At 37.3% G+C, this 26,202-nt stretch overlaps 1 protein-coding gene across 3 annotated transcripts in view; it reads right to left on the bottom strand.

Annotated features, from left to right (window-relative positions):
* pum (pumilio) overlaps positions 1-26,202 on the bottom strand; it is a 320,587-nt gene that overhangs the window by 21,534 nt on the left and 272,851 nt on the right. For all 3 annotated transcript variants that reach the window (XM_085951193.1, XM_085951191.1, XM_085951192.1), the window contains 3 exons: positions 13,424-13,577; positions 11,267-11,439; positions 9,932-10,127 (listed from right to left, as the gene is read on the bottom strand). In XM_085951193.1, the coding sequence (XP_085807319.1) occupies positions 9,932-10,127; positions 11,267-11,439; positions 13,424-13,577 (523 nt within the window). The remainder of the gene's footprint in view (positions 1-9,931; positions 10,128-11,266; positions 11,440-13,423; positions 13,578-26,202) is intronic.

Raw genomic sequence — 26,202 nt, forward strand, 5'->3', positions numbered from 1 at the left:
ATTAAAGCGAACTGAATTTGAAGTTTAGAAACACTCATGATAAAAACCTTCGCATTATTTGCACTATTGACGAATAAGTAGGGTTTGGCATTGCACCTCATGTGTGCTTTGCTGAAATGCGTTCACCAAAATATGTGACATTCCAGCCGTGGAAACACTGATTACGTTATGGCAATACGCATCCGCTGACCCAACATTATTAGCCTACGATGACTGCAATAATAATATGTAGTAGCCTCAGATAGAGCTCAGTTACCGGTGGCCGGCCGAGCTACGTTTTAGAACACCGCACCCAAACACCGAAGCCTATATTCATGAGACCCATAGTGTTTGGGCCGATTGTGGTGGCCGTCATCCTTATACCTCACCTACTCAAACCCCATTATTTATTATTGTCACAAGACCAAGTGACCGACAGTTACGGGTCATGGGTCATGAATCGACCGTAATTGTGAAGAATATTCAGTTATCTGAAGACAACTAACGGGTGAGTGTTGCCCCGCACCGCGATAACTACCGACTGACTCAAAACATATCGATTCGATCTTCGTTGCACTAAGTCTGTTACGGTTTGAGTGAACGTCGCGTCCATCAATCATACAACCTATCATCGTCATTCATAAACCTCATATATCATCCATCAAAGTGCACCGTCTGTTAGCCAGCGCGTGAACACCGAATCGGCCCCGGCGCGCGCCACCCCTCACAACATAAAGGTCAGTGTCTGGCATCCTGTGTAAACCACCCCCCCATGATCCGTAATCCACCATCCCCTTCAAATTACAGTCCACTGCTAAAAGTGCCACCACATAGTAATATATTATTATAAAATGGTAAAATTTGCAGCATTTTTAATAACAATAAAATCGGCACCGGCAGTAAAGCACACACGTCGTCTCCCAATCAGATTCGAAAATCTGCGTATTATAAAATCCGTAAGTGGAGATATAAATAAACAGCGGGCGAGAGAAACTGGAAAAATGTGTTATATAGCCGACATACAAATAAATAAGCGTCTGCATGATAGGTACAATACGGCAATGGAAAAGTCGATATATTTATATCGGGAATTTCGCCCGTCACGTTATCCGGTGATGTGTCACGGGGCGACGTCGCCAGATCGCATCGCATCTCTGCCAATACCAGTGTCGAGATAATGCCATTATTCTGGACATATGAAAACACTACAATATGTACACGAACGGAAGGATGTTATATGAAACAATATTATTGTGCCCCAATGGGAGAAAATCTATCAATATACCTATTAAAATATAAGATATAAGAATTTTTTGAGCTGTGATATACTAAGTAGAACCCATTATGATAACAATGTTGCAAACATTTAATGAGGGTTGTTTTTAAGGCACTCCTTCTGACTTTTTACAGGGAAGAGGCAGATGGATTAAAATACAAAATTGAAAAATCTACGCCAATAGTTTATATTATGTCCATTATTAGGAAGTAAAGTCATAAATTATTTTTATGCAACGTTGAATTTTATTCTCGAGATTCAAAATATTCATACATATTACCACCGTTTGGGGTAATATCCCACCACAGGGACCACAGTTTTAAATTAATATTATCGACCGAAGGATTGATGGAGTTTTAATTTAAATTCTAATGAATTTAAGTTTTGTATTATTCCATTTGAGTCGTTTTTTGCGACCCGGGCTTCGCTTGATATTTTTCATTAGTTAACTCCATTAAATTCCCAGTATTGACGATTTTACACTAATTGAATGTATTATTATTGATTATAATATTAGTGATAAGGTAGGGGTTTTTAACACTTCAACTATTCATATTTTGTTTGTTATACATTTTATTGTTATCCTTGACTTAATAGTTTTTATCTACTTTATTGTATTAATTTATTATATAAGTTAGAATTAAGTGGATTCGTTGTCAGTGTGTATTTACCATTGATGAGTGCACATAGTGCATGAAGATGCAGAAAGGTGAAAGCAGGGTTGCAAAAAACGACTCGAAAAAATCCATTAGAAATTAAAGATATGTCAATTCAAATTGTCACTCAACTCGAACGAACGCGTAACCTTTCACAAGAGAGAAAGTGTGTGTCGGTAGTCATCTTGCATTAATCCACAACTGGATAAAGGCTTCTCCAAACTAATCTAATATCTCCCAGTCGTGTGAGTTACCGAGTACTGTCGTAAAACTTAATAAGTTTATTATTTATTTTCATCGATCGAGTGTCCAGTTGTTGGGAAATATTTGTTTCCTCTTTGAGTTACGTTATCTGCCTATTTACATTTAAGAGTTTTGGTTTATGGTGAATTTATCCTGACTGAAAAGTTTCTAAAAATAAGATAATTTTGGGTGCCTACTGTCTACACTTTAGGGCGTAGACCGTTATTGGATTTATATACTGTAGGCCTAGCAGTAGAAATAAAGCACGGCTTGAAATGGTTACGAAAGTCCGTCTAGAATCTAGATATTTCAATTTACAGACCATCTCCTACTCCTAACCCAGCCTAATTGTTTTTTTTTTAATCGACGTCATACGATTCAAATTCGCCTGACGAACGAGACACAGTCTAAAACCGATTAAAAATCACATCACAACTTTTGACGACTTAATAAATGAACGATAAGGAGACGACCCGGCAGACAAGGAGGGGGCATAATAAGATAATGGACATCGGGAGGAACGAATGAGATAGAGATAGAGGGGGCAAAGTTGACGAGTGACTTGTAAACAGATGGGGGGGAATTAGATTTTTAGAAGACGACGACTTGGATGAAGTGGAACTGCAGAGAGCCAGATGATAATAAGCACGGGGGAGGAGTTGGGGTCGCGAACGACTACCAGGGGCGGTAAAATAGGGGGGTGGGGGCGGCAAATTGATTCGACAACGATAGCGGCGAATGTCAAATGCATGGAAGAATTTTGTAGATAGTCTTCGAGTAACAAAATTTTAAATCGCTTCAATAAAATCTGTAGGTAGTACGTAAATTCGTTTCAATTTTAACTGATTCAAAATCTAGTTAAGTGAGAAAGTGAATTTAACTGGTACCTATTTTTCAAATTAACGTGCATTATAAAAATATAGTCATACAGGTTTACCAAGTTTGGTAAACCAAACTAATGAATGCCACATACTTGGTTGAGAAATAACTACATATTACATTTACCAATTTCTTAAAAAATCAGCATGTTTTTTAGTTCATAATATCTTTTCCCTCCCTAAATAGTGTTGTATCGAACGAGATACCTCATCAAAAATTGCGATAGTAGCGTACCAATAAGACCAAAAATTTAACTCATGAACGTCAGCACACTATTAAGGTAGATAGTACTTATACTTAGGAGAATGTCAGCAATGATCTAGAGCTATGCGAGAAGGTGGGAGACGCCTTTGTCTGACAGTAGTCTCAGTTTGACTAATAATTAGTATGGTCTGAAATAAATAGAATAAAATAATAAACTATTTCTTTTATTTAACGAATAATTGACAAGATTTGAGAATATAACATAGATATTAAACATATACATACCATATATATGTATCAGCTACATTGTAGCGTAACGTGGCATGGAAAGGTGCATGTTGGGCATAACGCGAAAAGATCACAACATAAACAAATGGGTAAGGAATCAAACAAGAGAGTGCTATGTGATAGAGGTCGCTAAGTAGATGAAACGGCAACGGGCTGGACGAATGCTGGAGCAGAGGTACGTTCAAATAAGTGCCCTAAAACTCGCTGGATGGACGAGTTCATAAAGTTCGGTGGAGGTAGGTACGTAGATTTGTGTAGCGAAGAACTAAGGACCAAGAAGAGTGGAGGAAGCCAGGGGAGGCCTTCACCCAGAAGTGGATCGACCTCAGCTAATGATGATGGTTACAGTGACGCCCAATTACAGTAGCGTATTTACAAGTAGACGGCACTATATAAAGCAGACCGAGCCAACTGGTTGGCTACGCAGATGACCTCAACATGATGGGCAGATCCATACAGACTGTGATGAAAGAATTTGACCACCTCCAAAGGGCCGCACTAGAGATTGGCTTAAGAGTAAATGAAAACAAAACTAAAGTCATGGTACAAAGCCGACAAAATCAGAGTAGGCTGGGCCAAAGTTTCAGTTTTTGAAACCATCAATTTGAGGTTGTCAACCGGTTCACATACCTGGGTTCCAATATTACAAAAGAGAACGAGGAACTGGAAGAAATAAAAGCCCGAATAACCGCTGCAAATAAATCGTACTTCTCATTGCTGCCCATATTGAAATCCAGAAATGTCCACAGAAAAACCCCGGTCTATAAAACCGTCATACGCACAGTCGTTGCATACGGGTGCGAGTCATGGATGCTAAATATGAAAGCAGCTGAAATGGTAGACTGGTTTGAGAGAAAGATCCTGAGGCGGATATACGGACCCATGAATGATGGTGAGGACTGAAGAATTAGGTACAACACGGAACTATACCGCTTATACCAAAGATTCAAAACTCTCCACCTTCATAAAACTCCAGAGGCTAAACTGGGCAGGCCATGTCCAGCGCATGCCTGAGTCACGGATACCGAAGAAGATCCTCGAAGGAAACCCAGGGGGGAAAGGCCAGTGGGAAAGCATTAAAAAAAAGCTGCCAACAAGCTGCTAAAAATCAGGAACCGGAAAAGACGTGCGGAGGACCGTTCCGGCTGGAGGACGACGGTGGAGGAGGTTAGAGCTCGACTTGAGCTGTAGCGCCATCGAAGAAGAAGAAGAATTTACAAGTAGAAGTGAAACAATCACAAACATCTTAGACGTCTGTCTACCTAGCAGTGGGTCGACCCCGGTTGATGATGAACGAATTAATAAAAAAATAAAATAATGAAGTCACGATACTGAACAGTGAAGAAGAAGAAAAATAAATGAGCGGCACCAAACTTTGAGAAGTGGGGTCAAAGGAGTAAAGTGTCTCCCCCCGTTCTATGGGAATACGTCAACAAAAGAAGTCAGTCGTCCACTTGCATCTGTGGGATGGGGCCTGGCGTCGAGTGGCGGGGGCGGTGGAGGCTACCTTTATTGCTCTGTTAATTGTTTGGATAATAAATGTTTAGATTCGTCTGGAGTGGCGAACGCGAAGACGACGGCGAGCCTGGATGAGATGACAGAGCCGCACTTGCTAAGAAATGGGCCGAATTGAACGAGGCCAAGCCAGACCAAGAAATTATCCTCCACTAGTATAGAAATACAAAAAATTATGATTGGATGGCTGGATTTAAACACATGTAAAATCCACTATTTTGGCATTTCACCGACTTGAAATTTAAATCGATATTACTTAATGAAACGTAATGCTAAGTCCTAGGTAGTTCACTATATTTATTTATTGCAAACATGTTTAAGACATGTTGTAATATATGATTTCATTGAAGGGGGAGCATTCACCATTCCTATATTGTTTTCTCTCCTTAATGAATTTCTAAGAATCAAGAATTCAAGAGTTGAAAGGTCAGTCGGATGACGCATGTGACCCACTAGGAGGCGATTCACGAATCTGTGACTGTCTCAAGTGTGGTAAAACAGAAAATCGTGACCAACCGTTCTCACCATGCAGCGATCTTTATTTTCGGGCAGGCAGCCGAATTCCTGAATGCGGGCCCCCGCGGCGAACACACAGAATAGCGTAAAAGCCGGGCAAAATAATGCAAGAATAATAATAGCTTGTTGTCGCGAGAAAACAACTTTAAATTGTTAATAACGAAGAAAGTGTTTATTCTATCTCGCAGGGACTCGGCACTAATCGGAATTGTTGGAAGCTCTCATTAGCAAACAAATAAGAAATGTGTGGACTCACAGCGTAAAGAGAAAATACGACTTGTACGGAAAAAGCTATGACTCAAGGTATACAATAAACGCCCATAGTTTCTACCTTTGATGGCATATAACATATTATTATGGATCGGTTCGAATTGAAAATCAAAGAAAAATCGATGATCACCAATCTCTAGCAAACTTGGCGGCGTCTCGGGACAGGCGCTCAGACAGAAATTATTACAAGACAAAAAGAACTTTTTATATACAACGTTTTTAAATTCTGTTGAACCACATAAACTTGACTTGACTAGAGCTTAAAAGATCAAAAAAATTTGTACTTGACATGTCATATTGATTTCCATAGTAATGCACGTATATATTAATAATTTAGTTGCTAGGACCCCAGACCCTAACAACCAATAATGGTGTCGAAATAACTTTTCATACAAAACAGCATTAACTGAAAATGAATTAAATTCTTCTTAAAGATGGCTAAAAGTATTAAAAAAATGCTTTGGCATCGTGTGCTGATGTATTCTAAAAGTTTCAAATGTCTAGCTAATCGGGAAGTTAGTTTAAAATCGATTGCAAGATTTGTACCGGACAAATAAGAATACGAGCTAAAAAAAACGCTGTAAAATGGTTTGGAGCAGGGGGGGGCAAACTGCGGCCCGCGGGCCGCATGTGGCCCGACTGGTATTTTTTTGCGGCCCGCCACCATTAATTGTACTTCTGATTATGAATAACTTTTTTATCATTTTTAAAAAAATATTGACAATAGATTAAAATTTGAAGAATTTGTTGTTTCGTAAATGTATTATCACAGTACGTCTTCCTCGCGTCTCGTCTCACACTATGTAACCACTATTTTCTAAGTTCAACAACAATTTCAATAGATATTGATAGTGTGCCGACAGAGCTACAACTTGAGATTATGGATCTGTAGTGTGACACTCATTTAAGAGAATTGCATCGTCGTGAAGAAATCTCCAAATTTTACAATGCCCTTAATTCAGACAAATTCGACCAACTTAAAGATTATGCAAGAAAAATGTTATATATATGTGAACAAACATTTTCGATCATGAACCTCAATAAAAATTCTTTGCGTTCAAATATCTCCGATGCCCATTTACAAGCAGTTTTGAGAATATCAACTACAAAATTAACACCTGAATTTAAAAAAATGTTCAAAAACAGTTTCATTCTTCTCATTATTTTTTTTAATGTTTATTTTTCGTGATAATAAATAGTGTATATCTAAAAATGGTATTTTACTTGCGGCCCGCCGCTCATTTTCAATTCTTGAATTTGGCCCTCCATCCAAAAAGTTTGCCTCTCCCTGGTTTGGAGGGATAGGTACCACTAAGTGCCACTGACGTCTTATATGACGACTACTTATAGATTCTCGTCGCTTCAACCGCGGAATACTGCACCTTTTCAGATAAATTCTTCATACCATGACACGACCTATCGCATTCACAAGTGACCATCGAATGCGCATGGCTTATTCCTAATGTTCGTAATTATTAGGATCGTCAGTGTCCGTTTGTGTTGTCCGCGTTGTCTTGATTTTAGACATGCACGTCGGAATATTAAAGCAAACATTGCGTGTCGTAGAACGCCAATCCCTTCAGAGGGTTTTTCGCCAGCCAAATCATCCGGGTCACTATCCCGACGAAGACTACAGAGAAGTACTTAATATTCCATTTACATACCTAAAAAAAATGTAATTTCCATAATTTATTTTCTGGGGGCTCGAAGCGAAAGTTTCATCTGCGCCTGAGTACACTGACCATCTTGAATTCAACTCTAATCAATATATAAGTAAGTGCTTTTAGTGACATACAAAATCAAGGAGAAATCTGTGACCATTTATTTATCTCTCTAGTCTGCTTGGCGGTGTCTCGCATGCAGTCTCGCACGCTGATTGTCTTGAGTTCAACTCCGAGTACAACAACATAATTGACTATAAAAAATGTGATTTTTGTACTTGCTTGGCCAAGTACCTATACAATATATCCCGAGTTATAGTTATATAAAAAAACATTATTATGCTGTTACAGTCGCACCATCAAGGCTCACAACTGCCTAAATAGTTTTATCGTATTACCCGCATTCGCTATTGAATTAAACCAATGACTTTGTGCCACTTAAGTCTCTATTACTGCATATCAGATAGCGTCATTATGCATATTAGTACTTACTCGTGTATTGCTTACAACCAACCCAGAAAACGCGGCATACTAAAACAGCCACACCTGTGGAATTCTTTTGTTTACTTTTTTTAGTTTCCTTGCTCACAATTTGGAAGATAATAATATTATACCATGACGAATGATTTATCTTATCTAAAATGTCAAACAAGCACAAAATTCTATCATTTAAATTAAAATAACTAGGACGTGGGTAGATATAGTTCTGGTTTCTAGTATAAAGAGGTAGCTTCGATTAAAAAAGAATCATCTGAGTTTGTCCAATAGGTGCAAGGTGCAACCAAAATACGATAAAATATTTTTCCGTGAATATGTTTTGCGAATCATTGTTTAATAATATTTAGAGGTTTGTAATAAAAACCATGTCTAACGAAAGTCAAGAGTTTGCATTGAAATATTGAAGAAATAAAAACAGCAATCGTATGATTTTGTAAATACAATACTGTGACAATATTAAATTATTAAACATACTTAATTAAAAAAAAATCTCCGTATAATATATATGAAAAATCTGTAAAAAAAAAAAATACGACGCCCAGCAGGACTCGAATCCACATCCACTGGATTCGCGCAGATGTGCATTAGGTACCAATTATAGATCATGTGCGTCCTATATGATAATTATGGCGAAATTACCTAGTAGTTATTACCTCATGTGAAACGGCTCTTACATTCTCAAATCATGTGAATTATTCGTTGAATACATGTTAAATAAAATAATGTATTATATTAGCTACTGGGAATTACTTGACTATATTTATTAAAACCTAATTCACGTTTGTCGGATATATAAAAAAAAACAATTTAGTTCATTTCTAAAAATGACAATGATATAAGATATTCTTGTTAAACACAGAAAAAACTTCTTATTAGTGACATTCTGATTCTATGCATCTAGGGCTAGGCCAAAGTAAATTTCATTGAAAAATAACCGGTATATTTTTTGTACCTAACAGTAAATTAACATGCGCGATATCATTAAAATGCCTCTCAGCTAAATGCAATATCTAAATAGCGAAACACAGCCCAACGCGATAACATTAATGTATTTCAATTAAATTGAACGATAAACATAATTCAAATAATTACAAGATAAAAAGAACTTTTTATATAACTACCACGTTTTTAAATTTTCTGTTGAATCATATAAACTTGACAATTCTATGTGTTAATAAAAACGTTTTATTTGTACTTGATAGAAATACTGAATAAATATTATAGAATACAGATAAGTATGTCATTTTGACATTTCATATTAATTTCCATAGTAACGCACGTATATATTAATAATTTAGTTGCTAGGACCCACTAAGCAACCAATAATAGTGAGTAGTAAATATTACTTTTAACGAATTTTATCCGAAACATACAAAACAGAATTAACTGAAAATTAATTCAATTCTGCTCAAAGATGGCCAAAAGTATTAAAAGAATGCATTGTCGTCGTGTTCTGATGTATTCTAAAAGTTTCAAATGTCTAGCTAGTCGGGAAGTTATTTTAAAATCTTGAACAAGCAAGAAAAAAATTGTACTGCACAAGAAAAAGTGTGTACCGGACAAACAAGAGTAAGAGCTAATAAAAACGTGGTAAAATAGTACTTCCTAGAATTTTCAGTTTCTCTACAAGTATCTACCCATACCAATACATAGAAGTTTGTGACGAAGGTATACAAAACCGAGTTTAGGTAAAGTTTACGATATAAGTACAACAGTTTAAAAACATACAACAGCGTTTTAGTTTCACGTGAACGTCGTAAAAGCATCTTCTTGTGTACGTATACCCCTAATGGAAGATTTATATTAATTATTGAAAACCTTTAAAACTGGAGCTCCAATCGAAAATCGCAACTTTTATGTGGTGAATTATTATTATAAACCAACTCGTAAAGCATCATCCAACACCAAAGTAATAAAGATTTTATACAAGCTGAGCAGAAGTCTACCTGTGAGCTGGGCGGCGGCGGAGTTCTGTTGCTGCTGCGCCTGTTGAGACGCGAAGGGTCTGGCCTGAGCGCCCCCCGCGGCTGCGAGGACGGCCGGGGGCGCCGGAGACACCAGTCTGAGGGGCGTTCCGTTGCGGGCGGCGCCCATGACTATGGACCCGGGGTCATAATAGGGGATCACGAACTGGCCTTGGCCCTGTTGGAAATACAATATACAGGAACATTAGGATAATCTTTCTAGTCAAAGAGTAACTAAATTTCAATTCAATAAAATACACATTAAGGATTTTTCCCTGATCTCCCTTGATAAATAGATACCTAATAATAAAATTGGTAAACATTCACCCTGTGGCGTTATACGATCGCCAGTATTATTTCTAACTATTTACTGTAAATTGCGCCTTATAAAAATGTGTTTACAAACGTAATGTTTTTTTGTAAAGTATAGCTACGTGCTATACAAATGTGCTGGACTATAATATTAAAGATGGCATGAACAATTATGGTAAATTGTATGGTCCATATTAGAGGTGAGTTGGAAATACTGTCCAGTACCAGTTTGTGTACTCAAGGTCTCGGATGAAAATACCCATAATCAGTACGTGTGGCCCAATAAACTTGTGATGAAATCATCGCGAGTCGCTTGTTGGTTAGTAGACTTTCAATACTATTGACATTAAATGCGCGAGAGCGAGATAGCACTTGAATACAAGTATATTTTAATTTATTAGTTTATGCACTCCAATGATACAATATGAACAATATGTCATACATTTTGTGTGGAAGAACATTCCCTCCGGAATCCGGTGTCACACAACGGCACAGGATTGTTATAACCGCTCAAAACATGTTAAAAAATTATCGTATATTCATTTTGTTAGCAAGAGTATTAAAAACAACTCATAAATTTAAAATGTGTTTAAAATTTTATAATAAATGGGACATTTCGAAAAGCCGAGCTCAGTGTATTTTTAGCGATTCTATTAAGGCGATATTTCAAATACTAGTAAGTATTTTGGAACAAGTTTCGATACTAAGTATTTTTTTATACTGGTAGTAGGTATACTTAGTCTTCAAAATTGATAAGTTTTCCCACCTCTAGTCCAATCATATTACATTTCGGAGCAGCGATTTCTGTCAATAACGTCACACACGTTGGTGATGCGTTCTCGTGGGTAGGTACGTACCAAAAACTACGTAGGCAAAAATAATGTATGTAACCAACACATTATGGCTGCAACTGATAGGACAGAAGAGGGTAAAGGGTGTCAATAATATGTACTTTAAAAGCGATGGGATTTGTAGTTACGCATGACGCAGATATCATCAACTTACATTTACTTGCTGCTCCTGGCCCTGGCTGGGCGTGAGCGGGCGACGTTGCTGTGCGGCGGGTTGGTGTGCGGAAGGTGGAACGAGTCCAGGGTACACCCATGGTGCCGCGACACTGTAGTAGGGTGGGACGCCTGCGGCTATCAATGCGCTGACGTAAGGTGCTCCTTCTTGACCTGTACAAAAATGTATACGATAAGTAAAACTGATAACTATGGTGCATCCTCACATAGAGATGGGAATTATTTCAAACGGATACTTTTGAGAGATTCGGAAAACATTTCGTCCGATTGTTGGAAATAATCGGGGAGAAGTACTTCGAGTCCTGATTCCTAAACAAAATATAAATAAAGTAGCCGAACTTCAATTCTGACGATACCACCACTAAACGTGGTGAAATTACTTACAATACAGGGATGTTACGAGTAGATTCTTATTAATAATAATTTTGAAATTTTAAGCTATTAGCTTTCTTCGCACTGAAGAGTCTGTCATTAAAAAAAACCCTGATATACAACGTGACTGCGAAACCAATCACTATTTTCTATCTATGGATGTGAAACCTGGAGCCTAACTATCCAAGTATTCGAAAACAAAATTCTCTTTCGTCGAACAATTTCATCACAATACAGTCAATTTTTTGTGGGTGCGAAGACCGGTGTTATTAGATGTGATTAGGGATTCCAATCCCGGGATGCCGAGCTATTTTCGACAGGTACCTATGAATCCGGAGATTGATAAAACATAATCCTGAAACTTTCGGGATTGATTTTTTTTATAAAATTTTATTCAAAATAAAATAAAAACGAAAATATGACAGAAAAATACTTTTAATAACAAATAACTACATTAGAAATAAACTGAGTTTGAATGAAGTTTGATTTATACCCATGTGTAAGTTGCCGATTCATTTTATTTTTTCACATGAATTAATAAAAATGAGAAAGATTGGAAAAAACAATGCTTCGCACTATTAACAAAGTAATTCCACCCTGATCTCATACGTTTTACGCAGTTCCATATTTGGCTGACTAACTAGATTTATGGAGCGAAAAGGCCATAAGTACACCATGATTTGCTTCACTATTTTAAATCTCGCTAACCCATTCATTAAGTCTTTACTATCAGAAACAGCAATCTCATATTAAATTCACATTATTATTTATATTACAATATTATTTACTCCATTAAACTTATGTATTTCCAAGACTGAACGTATACAATATTAACAATAAATGTCTTAAATAGTATAAATTACACTAGATTTATTTTTGACCGATTTTATCAATGTTATTTTGTAAATATAAAATTTTTATATTAACAATGGAAAAAAATGGCAATCCCGGGACCAGTCCCGGAATTGTCAAATTGTAATCCCGAAATCCCGGGACCAGAATTTTGGCTCGGGATTGGATTCCCTAGATGTGATTAATCTATAGCTCTATATAATTTTATGAAGGAAACCGTCCGGGCACTCGGCCCCTGGGCCGCCCACGGAGAATATGGGTGGATAACGTCAAGAGGGATGCAGAGGCTGAGTGTGACTAACTGGTGGGAGAGAGCACGGAATGGGATGATTGTGAAGTCGGTCATGGAGCTGAACGGTTTGTAGCGAAAGCTTTAGTATTAGAAAAAAATGGATCGGATGGGATTCACACACACAACTTTCACTGTCCGATGAGTGATTTTATCCATTAAACTATCTATACGCCACGCCTATGACTCGTGCGAATTGATCCTAGCAACTTCAGATGCTTCGAATTCCGGTGGTTCGATCGGACGACTTTTTGTAATAGGACATATTATTATGATTATTATACCCACTCATAACTCATAGTATAGGTTTCAAACCGAATCGTGCAGAAGCTTGTTGAAAAAGTAGGTACAACTTGACACCTTTTTTGTAAACAAGTAAAACTTTAAAGAGACAAGATGCTGTGTGAAGGTCGAAAATGAAGAATTTCTTTCTTCTTCTTTTCTTGTTTCTTTATTAAACACCACAACAGGCTGTAAAACCCAATACTAGTGGTTTGCGAGATAAGCATAAAAAAATAATTTCATTTCAAAAATTTGTCATTTTAAAATTGAAAATAAAGCCATATTTTGTACATCAGCTATACGCAGTTATAACATTTATTATGAGAGCATTGTAGTGATTACCTGTGTTTATGACATATGGGGGCTGTGGGAAGGCTTGCTGTGCCAACTGTTGCTGTAAGAACTGTTGCTGTTGATACTGTTGAATCTGTAGAGCGGCAGCCGCTGCTGGTGCTCCTCCACCACTCGCGGCGGCTTGCTGAGATCGCAGGACTTGCTGTTGACAAAGGAAAACGGTCACATTAGTAAATGAAATATAACGTAAGAATGAATATTAGTATTATTAACAATGCTATTCGAAGACACAGCCATTGACCCCAAAAACCGGTCATGGACTGCAATTCGCACCACTACGGGCTGTTAGCTGTGATTGGTGATCGCATACACGCGTGGCCTAAGCCGGCCCTCACATCAAAACTCGTCTCGTGTGCCGAACAAACCTTCCGGGAACTGAGATCCAGTGTTGCTTGTGAAGACCGCGCACATCTACCTAGCGACAGTCGCGCGTTGCCTTCGAAACGTATAGATATTTGAATACGGTGATCGGACTGCCGGTATAGGAATGACCGATTCATAGGTGTTTGTATGTGACTTCGACTCGGAGCCCGAGAAGGATGCAACTTGTCGATTGCAACAGCCAGATGTTTTTTCAAACGAAACAGTCGCATTCGACCAATCTGCGGAGCTCCATTTGGCAACATGTGTTTTGGTGTTTGTGTCGAATAACGATGACGTCACATCGACGTATTCGACACGTTTTAAGCGAGGCGAGTTTTGATGTGAGAGCCGGCTAAAGTCAAGAATTGTATAAATTGAAAGGTATTAAAATTTATGCGTATAAGCTTGATAAGATTCAATATGGATTCTGGTTTCATCACCGATTTTATTTTTTGTAAAAACTATTATCGAAAATAAAATATGTATTAATTAAAATATACAAATGTACGTTAAGTTGGCACTAATGAATGTCGAAATAAATTGATTACCGCATTGGATGATGGATTATGTCCAACACAATCATGTTTATTATTTATTTTGTTGGAAACTTTGGAGAGATAGGTACTCAGTTACTAGTTTTAATATTACAATATAATTATTAATATAATAATTATTGATGCATTTGACATAGCGTCTGAGGTAGTGGTTCAACGGAGTTCTACAAAAATCAAATTTGATAATCCGTTTAGGTTTAGATTTTTTCCCATTTTTTATAGATGCCGTTTAAGGTTACCGCCTGAATAATATAAGTCCATTATTATAATCGTGCATCAATGCAATGAAATGAGATTATCTGGAATAATTATTATATTGGAACAGCAAACTTTGAATATCACTGGTGTAAGAAAAAAACGTACCAATGTCCTAAGTCAAAAAAATAATACATACCTATGCATATTTACTATAAAATTAACCCAGGAATCATTGAATAATATAAAGACAAAGAAGCATTAAGGTGACGCATCAGTGAAACGCCAAATAATTTTCAACTGTACGCGCGACGAAATTTTGGACTCGCTGCCATTCACTGAGAGAATGTTGACCCAGGAACACGTCACTTTGCTGCGTGATGGCGACGGGTCAATTAATTCTAAAATCGTGTAAAGATGACTAAAAACGTTACCCATTTACTTTAAAAAGAAAACATGTCAATGAATATATTATTATTGTTACTAATAGAACAATAAACAGAACATAAAATGGACGTATGTTGGATTTATATGACAATTAATATTTCGTTTGACAGGCGTCATTTTCACCCGCCACCCGCAATCCGCGCATCGCCTAGCGACGATCTTTTTAGACCGTGCCTCAACTAATGCATGGCCTTAACAATTAAACCACATATTGAAACAGTTAATTTGTAAGATGACGCAGTGTTCAGATAATCCAATGCAATAAAAGCTTGTACAACATATTTTATCAATAAAAAAGCACTATACAGGTAGCTCTACAATCTAGGATATTATATTCTGTTGATTAAATGCTATGTCTTTTCACATCTGTGGACCACTGAACATATAAGAAACGATTTGCGAACCGCCAATGAAGATATACAAATATTATTTATATAGTAACGTACATAATATAATACCTTCTGATCGCGGTCGATTTCATCACGTAAAACCATTAAATCTATTTAAAGAACAAAAACACAATGCAAAAACATTTGCAGGTGCATGGGTTTTAAAGATTTTATTGTCCACAACCCCTGTAGTTCACGACTGTCCCACCATCATTAAGATTTATCGGGAAAAAGAAAGGTTATGTTATTATACTCAAATGTAGAATAGTCAAGAGTTCAACAAAAAACATAATTTTATTAATGAAACGATTCAGTCATTTTAAAAAGAGATTGCAATAAAATGCGAATGAGCAACGACGAGAATCTCGTATAATTTAATTATCATCTGCGTCAGAAATGATTATATTATATTTCTCGATTCGACAATACATTTTTAAAACTGGAAATTCAGGCCCAGACATTCGTCGAGTGTAAGAGTTAATGCCATCACTAACTTGACCTATTGTAACATTTTTAATAATAATTTTATAAGAAAGATATTATTGAGAAGTCACAAAAAACACTTATATTATGACGAACCGAGGTGAAAACATTAAACGATTGAAGTAATACTTAAGAAAGCTTACATTATTTGAAGATGTCGTTCTTTTTACAGGCGTCATTCGAAGAAATGTAAATAGATAAAACTTTTTAAGCAAGCAAGTGTGAAGGAATGCTAAGAAAAAAGGTAGCCCAGAGTAGAACGAATCTATTAAATTTTTCGTAAAAAAAACCTTATTTTTACAGCGTCATTTCATAAACGGAAGCTAAAGGCATTTCGCATGGCCGTTATACAGCGAAGTAATAGAGTTTAAAACTTTTTTCTCTACCAAATTGTGCACGTTAATGTTTAAACTCTGTACCTAAAAGATTCCTTAACAATTTGTTTTGGAAGTGGATCTCGAAATGCAGACTTAATATTTATTCATAAAACATATATAGATATGATATAGATAGAATAATATACACAAATTATTGTTTATTCGTGATCTTCAAGCATAAATTTAAGACCAGTGTTACAGTGTCTTGTAAACCCTTACCTAGGCGGTCCTAGTTTTCAAAGCATTCTAATGAAAAATATTAGTTTTCCATATTGACAAAATACCAATCAAATTATTGTTACATTTCTTTATTAATAAATTCTTTCACATAATGAGATCTGCGCATCTATTCTATACACAAGACTGCTATCGGCCGCTATCGAGGGTAGTTTTGTATCCAAGTATTAGCACTTATTGTAACAATTACAATAAATTAGTTGTCATTAACAGCACCTCTCTTGGGTGTGCTAAATTCTAGAGCGAGATAGACAGTTTTGACTGTTTAGACGACTAACTTATTGTAACAATTATAATACTTCGATACAAACATATGAAAAACCACCCTAGATAGCTGCCGATAGCAGTCTTGTATATAGAATAGATTCGCAGGAGCGGCATAATTTCTTCACAATATTATATAACGAGCAATTATAGCCATATAATGTAATATATTATTAACAACTCTATGATCTCTACAATACAATATTATCAATAATTTGTATTGTGCAAAATCGTATTGCCGAATTAAAGATGTGACCAGACAAAGCCTTGCAGATAAGAAGCATCTAAATCAGTCACTGTATTAAAAAAAATACTACACCGTTTTGATACGAATAGCAATGAATTGACTTAATAGAATCCATACATATTGAAGACAAACAACATAATGTCAAAATAAATTTTAGAAATAAAGTCTACAAATAATACATTACTTTGTTCCTTTTTCATCAATAATATTCAAGTGCCCAATTCGTCTTTCGAGACGGCAAAAAATCGCCAAGCCGACACGAAAAGCGGTATATTATTGCTATAAGAGTCATTAAAGTGAGTTATTTATCTGGCGATGGGGGCCAGGGGTTCGACTCTGAGGGGGCGCAGGACCGTGCCGGGCGGCGGGTAGCACGGAAGCCATAGCGGGCACGCGTCTACACCTTGCCTCGCACCTCTCAACAGGTGTACTATTGGGGCGCACGCGTGTGCAGAGTCGAAATAGTACAAATCAAGATCAGAAAAAATCGGGATACCTTGTACAGGACAAGTTCTCAAAAGCGCTTATTGTAACGTGAAACATAACCGTAGAATTCACTGGCGTAAAGACACTTTATCGATGCTTGGCGTATAATGTGTGATCAGCCGAATAGTACAGTGTATAACATAATTATTAATTATAATTTAATTTTCGATGCATAAACCACGGAAAGCAGTGCTCTTTCAGAGCTTAGTCAACAAACCGAGAAAAACAAAGACGGTACATATAATTGATTTCTCGAGTAGGTTAGGTAGTGTTATCGAATATCTTGTTTGCAATATGTTCGTCAGTGTCATCCATCATTATTTCAGGCCAGGCAATACGACAGGGGCGATATAAAAACTGTCGGCGATATCGACGATATACACATTAGCCTCGCTACCGCGGGCCGTAATTGTTAAGCGGAAATGAGACTTTAGCTGAATGCGATCTTATAAAAAATTCAAGATATCAAGCCTGAAACAGAACCCCTAACTGCATGGAAAAATGTTTGGTTGACTGGTTAGCACCTAACCATGGTTTAGATACAAATAATCCCGATTCGGCACTGATATCGCATGCGAAATCAAGCCGTTAAAAAGTTATGCAACGAGAGAGAGAGGGTAGCGTGAGAAGTCGACATGTTCAAGCGAATCTACAATAAAAATATTTATTCGAATAGAGACGCGTGCTAAAAACCGAATACATATTTTCTAAAACCAAATGAGAGCCTAAACGAAATGTGACGTATGAGAAGTCAAATCTGGTACTAATGGATTTAATATTTTTATTATTTCTAGAATCTAGAATCATCCACTGACAGTGATTCTTAGAAGGTATAATATGTACTATGATGATGTCACTAGAATCATGGGCTTTGCAACTCCGCTGATGAAGCGACCACGGGACATACTGGGTGTCGGCTCTCACATCTGAACTCGCTTCTTCTGCCACACAGCCATAAATCAAACCTTCTAGGAACGTCGCTCCGATGCTGTATATGAAACGCTCTCGAAACGTAATAATATTTGGATGCGGCGACCGGCGAGCCGGTATATGAATGACCAATTCGTAGGTGTGCGTATGCGTTCAGGCATCTTAGACTCGCAGCCCGAGAAGCATGCGATTTGTTGATAGCAGCACTAGATTTTCGTAACCCCGCCGCCTTAAAAAATAATATTTTTTTCAAAATGGACCCCCCCCAAACCATTTATCGACACAGGATGGTGAGAGTAGAGGAGTTAAAGACCAGTGTATGCTTTGCATAGGCCATCACGATGATTTCAGCCATAATGAGGCAAAATTAAACCAATTTAATACGGCTAGATAGTTGTATTTAAATACAAATTCCTTTGTCTGTATCCACAGCGCACCCGCATTGAAACGAACATAAAAACAATCCAAAGTGTAATACCCTCATAAATTACCATTGCCGATCTGTAATATATTATTATATCGCATTTACATAAATTTTAATATTTGAATCAACTTTTTTTTTTGTTATATTGTATGTTCAATACGATGAGAAATATGTATGAAATATAAATCGTATTTAATTGCAGTAGAAGTTATGCAAATGTACTTTAATGAAAATAGTAATTAATGATTTTGGTAAGTGAATTATAATATTTATAAATCGCAATATGTACTAACAAAATGTCGTTCAATTACACACCGTTGAGTTGAGTTCTAATATCATTCATTATATTATAATATAGGTTATTTATTATTGTTTTACATAGATGTACAATCAATTATGTTTTGACATATAAATATTTCAAATAATTTGGCCACGATAAAACTTTTTTTTTCGACCATGTCCGATCCTGATAGGATCATATGGGCCTCCACAGAGTGGAGGCTTGTATTGACAGATTTTGTTTTTTTTTATACGAGAAATGGATGTCAGTCACTTGCTCAACCTATTGGGTCCATACCCTGACACACACAAATTGAAAAACAATATGTGTACTTGCCAGACCCAGGATTCGAACCTGGGACCCACGGCTTTATAGTCCAACGCGTAAGCCGCGCGGCCACCGTGGGTGTAAAGCTTAGCCCAAGATATATCAAAGGATTCCCCCCGATCTCTTTGGGTTTTAAAATATTAATACACATTACAATTACACGTTCCTCCATATTATAAAGAATGCAGGTATTTCATGCGCAATGCGACCGTTCTTTCCCTTTGTTTCTTATAACCGACACCAAAATGGTAACGTGTCCGTAACATTATCCGAAAGCTTAACCGTAGAATAATGCCGTTTCGAATACGACGAGTGGTTTCTGATCTGATAGCGGCTACCAAATTGATCATAAAGTAAATTCAAAATAAATGCTGCTACATATTGAAACGAAGATTATTCATATCGATATGCTCCGGCAGTGCAAACGGTAACAAAAAGTGGGACTATGTACGAGAATGACACCAGGTTTTTTTTAAAGTGACTTTTATTCACATAGTGTTTCTCTTGTATTGTGTCGTTTACAAATCACTGCCATGCGAATACAAATACATATATAATAATATATTATTTAAAACTTGTGATGGAAAATAACAGGTATGGCCAATTTCAAGTAGGTCGTGATCTACTATCGAGTAGCAAAACTAACAGTGATCTGTTAAACCAATGATACTCAACCTTTTTTTTCTTCGGGCCAAATACATATATTCGTAAAGTAACGCGGGCCGCATCACTACTGGTGTGACGAAAAAAATCATGAAACCCCCCCTTTTTTACAAAACATTTTTGATATTCAAAAATTATAAACAAAAGTAATGTGTATCCAAGCGTTTATTTTAAAATTAAAAATCATGTTCCTGATAATAAATGTGTTTCGGGCCGCACATAAAAGCTTAAAGGGCCGCATGCGGCCCGCTGGTTGAGTATCACTGTGTTAAACTCTTCCATAGTTATTATTTATCTTAAAAGACCGTATTATATTTGGCTGAGGATTGACTGAGGCATTAACAATTAAACAGGAACACTTAATTTTTGTGAATATTGTAAGTTTCGATCAAAATATAGAAAGAAAGAGGAAACCGCACCTCAGTTTATAAGGACGGGATTAACATATTCTCTTTCTCTCACTCCTGTGATAGGCCGGAGCGATGCAATACGAATTTAATAATACGACACGATCACGCAGGCTACAACATGGTTAATTTGAAATCGAATTTCACGTACGCCGGTATTAATTAATAGTACTTATATACTATTGAATATATCGTATTTTCTTTTAGGTATCTATTATCTACTGCCGCAGATTGTCAGGCATCTAATAATCTTGGAGAATGTACTTGAATTTAAAAAATACTACAATCATTAGAACAGGTAATAATACTGAGGTAGTATGCAGATAACAATCTATGCAGAGTCACCGACCTGAACTTGCCGAGAAGACTACAATGCTCTCCTCAAAGCAAAGTTGACAAGGGAGCATTATAATAAAATCATTATAGAAGAAAATAATATTATAATAGCTACAGGTGGTTTCAGACAAAGGTAAAGTTGCGTTAAGAGCGATATCGGGGCAATCTTTCTAGCGGAGAAAAAAGCGCACCCGCCAGACCACGACGATCGCAGATGCACGTTGTTATTATGGAGGAGCACGCACTTGCCAGTGCCTCGTCACTTTAGTGCGCTCGTTCAATGTAAAATCATTTAATCAATGTCGTCAGCGAGGTAAAAGAAATAAAACGACAAACGCATAGTGGGCGACCCTAAAGATAATTAAATCGCGTTCCATTAATACCAAGCATTGCGTCATAATAATTGGTTAAACTGAATTAATTTGTCTATTTTGATAGACTAGTTATACAACAATAATTAGGAATGGCATTCTTTATGACGTTCGAAATATTACCAAAATGTACACAACAATAAAATAAACGTAAAAAACGCAATGTAAGCTGTTAATACCACGGTTTAACCGGGCCGCTATAATTGTCCAAAATAATTAGTAATTAACGATTTCATCTTAAAATACTTTATTAGATACTATTAATTGACAATTGTACAATCAAGTATTTAACATAACTTATCGGTATGGCGTCTAAAACAAGTCCTCTTTACATTCAGACGCAGCGTTTGAAAGGGAAGCATTAACCATTCGATTCGTTATTTACTTTTAAACTTCACTTCTTTTCACGAGGAAACCGACATGACCTCGTCGTATTACATCACTCACGGCATGCCGCAAGATTGAGAGAGAGAAGATAATATGAATCCCTGTGCATTAAATTGAGCCGCAGTTTCCTCTTACCGTCGCGCAGTAGGCTCTTTCAACAGTTGGATAATAGTTTGAGGAAAAGTGCAATGAGCAAAAAAAGAATGGGAAATTGTGATGGTGAAAGGCAAGTTTAGTTATCTTATTGTTTGATTTGTAACGCCCCATCGTGCAATCCCCAAGTCACAAACTGGCAACGGGAGAGTGTGGTACATCACTGCCTACTTGAACATAGACACGCTGTTGTATGCAATTCATAATATATTAGTTATGTAAATAATGGATGGTAACATATTTTTTTTTAATTCTCCGCTTAATATAATAATTATAATTGTCAGAAATAGAGAAAATTATCACCGCTATTATGTACTTATATTGTATTATATTATTAGAGACAATGGAAAAGAGAGCACCGCGGAATAACTCTATAACAGATTATAAGTCATATTACGCAAAGGCCTTTTAATAATATTATTTCCAAGCCGATGAGAATGAGATGACAGCAGGAGATAAACATACAATATGCATTGGCGTGAACTCAAGTAACAACAATAATAATTACTATTAAATGCCTATATACCGTAACGACTGATAACATCTACATTTCCATCTCTTACAAGTTATAAATCATGACGTGGTACCTAGGTAAAGCGATGGAATTAAATCTTTCTTCGCGGTGTGATGAGAAAGCACGCTGCTACAATTCTGCGGCCAGCACACGCACAGCCAAAGGGTTATATTATCGGTTAATCAATTAACAGATTCACGACCGCATTACCGGTATAGAAATCCTTGAATACCGGTTATCAACGAAACAGAACTACATGCAGTGGGGAGTTTTTTTCGGGTCCAGAACCCCCTATACACAAATATGATATCGAGTGTAGTTTATCATATTTATGTATCGAGGGTGTTAATGGTTATAGTAAGTTAACCGTCTGAACTGTCAAATAGTGCTATGTTTTAAAAGTACCTCTCTTGGCTGTATTAACTTTCAAAGCGACATAGACAGTTCTGACAGTTTAAACGGCTAATTTATTGTAACAATTATAATATCTCAATACAAAAATATGATAAACTACCCTCGATAGCCGCTAATAGCAGCCTTGTGTATAGAATAGATGCGCTGGAATGAAATCAATACAAATTATTTTGGCAAGATTGCTTATTATCTCTCTGTCAAGATCTCGAGGCTTGAGAGGAGATCTTGAGGCGCAGAATTAGACTCATGTCGCTCGATGCGGCCATTAAGACCTGGCAGCGAAAGTGGAACGAATCGACCAAGGGCCGGCACACATATACGTTTTTTCCAGACATAGAGTGGCGAATGGAGATAACCAAATATCTGACTCCAGACCATTACACCAGTCAATTTGTGACTGGTCATGGTGGATTCGCTGGCAAGCTCTTCGAGCCTTAGCAAGCCGTCCGACATGTCCATGCGGAGGGGAAATACAGGATGCCAACCACATCCTATGGGAGTGTCTGAGTATGTGCTCCAAACGAGAGGAAATGCTCAGGTCGGTCCAACCAGCTGTTGGACCCATCGGCCCGTCCGACCTGGTTGCTACTAAGGCCAATTATCTTGCTTTAAAAATTTTTTCGGCGTCTGACTACGGGCGTGAAGATCTCTTCACATAAATTTTGCTGCCTGTATGATTAGCTTCGTTCTTTAATTTAATAAACAAGTAGCTTCATTTTCTTTTTAGTAATTTCCATGTGCTTTTTCTCTCCCTGGCTCTTTGCATTAGAGTAAACTCAGTAAACTCGGTCAGAGCTCACTTTGATCGTAGCAATCAAAGTCTTGGGCATCTTCTCCCAGGACTCTCCCAAGCCAATTCTTAGATGCTTCCAATGCAGACCAATTGACGGGTCCCGTGATACTCTCGATTAAGACCGAGGGTGGCACGGGGCGGGTTTGGTGGAGGGACTTTAACTTCAATGTCAAGATCTCATGATGAGACCCGGAAGATTCGACTGTTGAACAGTCGTTTCAACGGGAGTATTGGCCCAATTCTCCTCGGCATTCTACGACATGCGAGGGCTGTGGTCACTGGAAAACCCATTGCATTCATCTGGCAGTATCCAACGTATGCTATAATATACTGATGTGGCATATCTAAAAGACAAAATAATGCGGATGGCACAAACGGACACTAACGATCCTAATTACTAAGACCGCTAGGCCACGAGCATTCGATGACCACTTGTGGATGCGAAAGCTCGCAATATTTCGTATATGAGTGCCCTTGGTTATACTTGCAGGTCAAATGATTAATGCCGGAAATGCTGGAAATCCAAGTATGGGGAATGTACCCGTAAAGTACGAGGGTCCGCGTTTGAAGCGACAAGAAACTGTAAGCAGTAGGAGGTGTAAATATGGAAATCAGTGGCACCTGTTAGATTTTGTTAACTCCGACCCCTCCCGCCGCCTTAAAATTCAATAATAAATTATTATGGATATATTTCCGAAATGGACCCCCTCCAAACCATTTTTCTGTTAGAAATGGAATATGATTGAGTTAAGTCAAATAATGATGTCGCGTTCTTCCGATACAAAACAATTAGCGGGCTGAGGATTCTTTAAGAGGTGCAAGGAAGTAATTTTCACATCACCAAAACGTGATTCAGACATGGAAAAGCTTTGCATGAAAAGTAAACAGTATTTTATACACACAATTGCACTGCTACCGCTATATACTTATATGTGTCGGGGGTCGTCGATGTGAGAGCCAATGGAGTTGTGACGAGGAGAGATGAGAAGTCGTTGTCGTGATTATGAAGGGCGTGAGTTTATTTAAATTGCATAAGTACAGGTGTACAATTGTTACAATAATGTGAATCACATCACAGAGCGATGTGCTTCGGTCGAAAACTTACAATCGCATAATTATCTCTCATGATGTACTGATTATTATATTATCAACTTATAATTATGTAATAATTAGGCTATTAACTAACTAAGTGAGAACAGATATACAAAGATTATTGTCGCGGTCATTGATTTACAAAGTTAGCTACGACTTGATACCTACATGGAAATGCCTATTAATTCGATTTGTAATATGTAATATCGCCATATATGTATAACTTTCACAGCAATGTATTTAATTTGAATGTTTTTGTCAGACATGTACATAATTCAATTGCACAGTTGAGTACGTATATGAGTAAGTGTGTCTTAGCAGATAATCCACCGGTAAGAAAAAAGTACAAAATGTAAGATATTTCCACCATATCAGAGATATAATATTACAAAAACATAACCGGTAATGAGATGTTTACCGATAATTAAATTTTCACGCCGTCCCACCAAACAAGCGTGCCATCGGTAGCTGATTCTGTGGAGCCGTGCAGAGAGCTTCACGGTCGAGATGCACTGCGCGAAGACATGCTCCGCGGGAGAGAGCGATCTGCCGTGCGCGCGTCCAATTAACTCAGCGGCAGCAAAAGGGCTTAAGAGTTACTGTGGTGACTGCAGTATCCACTACTAACTGATAATCTTCATCGGTTCTACAACCCGATGTCGGTCTTGATTGCCACTAGGAAACTTCCCATCGCTCTACTTCCAATCTGATACAAGCTCCTTCCACTGCAGTGGCATCAATGATTATGTACATCTTTCTAAAATGTAAACGGTCTGGTCCAACCACCGTATTTTACATCTCTTAACCCTCATTTCTCCCACGTCTATTGAAAAGGAGCCTCCTGGGTGATTGTGTGTTCTATTTTTGATACATGATTTGTCGAACAGGATTCACCCCACATTCACATGTGACACGACAGTGGATCACTGCACGTATATTATTTGTGGTCCCGAAGAGAATAATTCGCAATTCGCATCTTTTTAAATACATTCCGAAATGATCGGGCGAGTATGTGATATTGATTTAATTTCGATAGGGTCCGAGAAAGATACAGCCAATTAACCATCATTTTGAAATTCAAAAACAACTTGCAATTTTTTTTTAAACGAGAAATGGTTTGCTATTCTATCGAACCACTGCGTTCATCGAGCTTGATTGAAAGACATAAAAATCGCACCATTTTTCTAGTAATCACACGAAACTGGTGATCATATAAAAATCCGGTCAATCAATGTTTTGCGTTATACGGGAGATTGGAACCCGCCGCCGATAAATTAGGAAGCGTGCATGCTAAAGTGAAACTTTTATAAAAAGTCTTCTACACCACTATTGAGAGGAATTAAAAGCATTCTTCTCTGTTTCTCCTTCTTACAATACTTTAACATTAGAAATAATGCTCTTGGTCAGCTTCTGCAAAGGTTTAGGCATTTTAATATCAATAAAAATCCACACGGTATCGAACACACTGGTTTATAGGGAATGTTGTATCGGGGAAAGTAAATACAGGAGCGGGTTTTAGCTCCAGAGACGACCGTGGTGACATAGAAGACTTGTTATATAAGTCACACTGTAGCTAACCACAAAGTGGGGCGTAATTTTAGAAACACGAAATGTTTTTGCTAACTCACTGTTTG

This window comes from Rhyacophila brunnea, unplaced genomic scaffold, assembly GCF_057557595.1.
Source record: "Rhyacophila brunnea isolate RB1 unplaced genomic scaffold, BYU_Rbru_1.0 scaffold_24, whole genome shotgun sequence".
Classification (NCBI taxonomy): domain Eukaryota; kingdom Metazoa; phylum Arthropoda; class Insecta; order Trichoptera; family Rhyacophilidae; genus Rhyacophila; species Rhyacophila brunnea.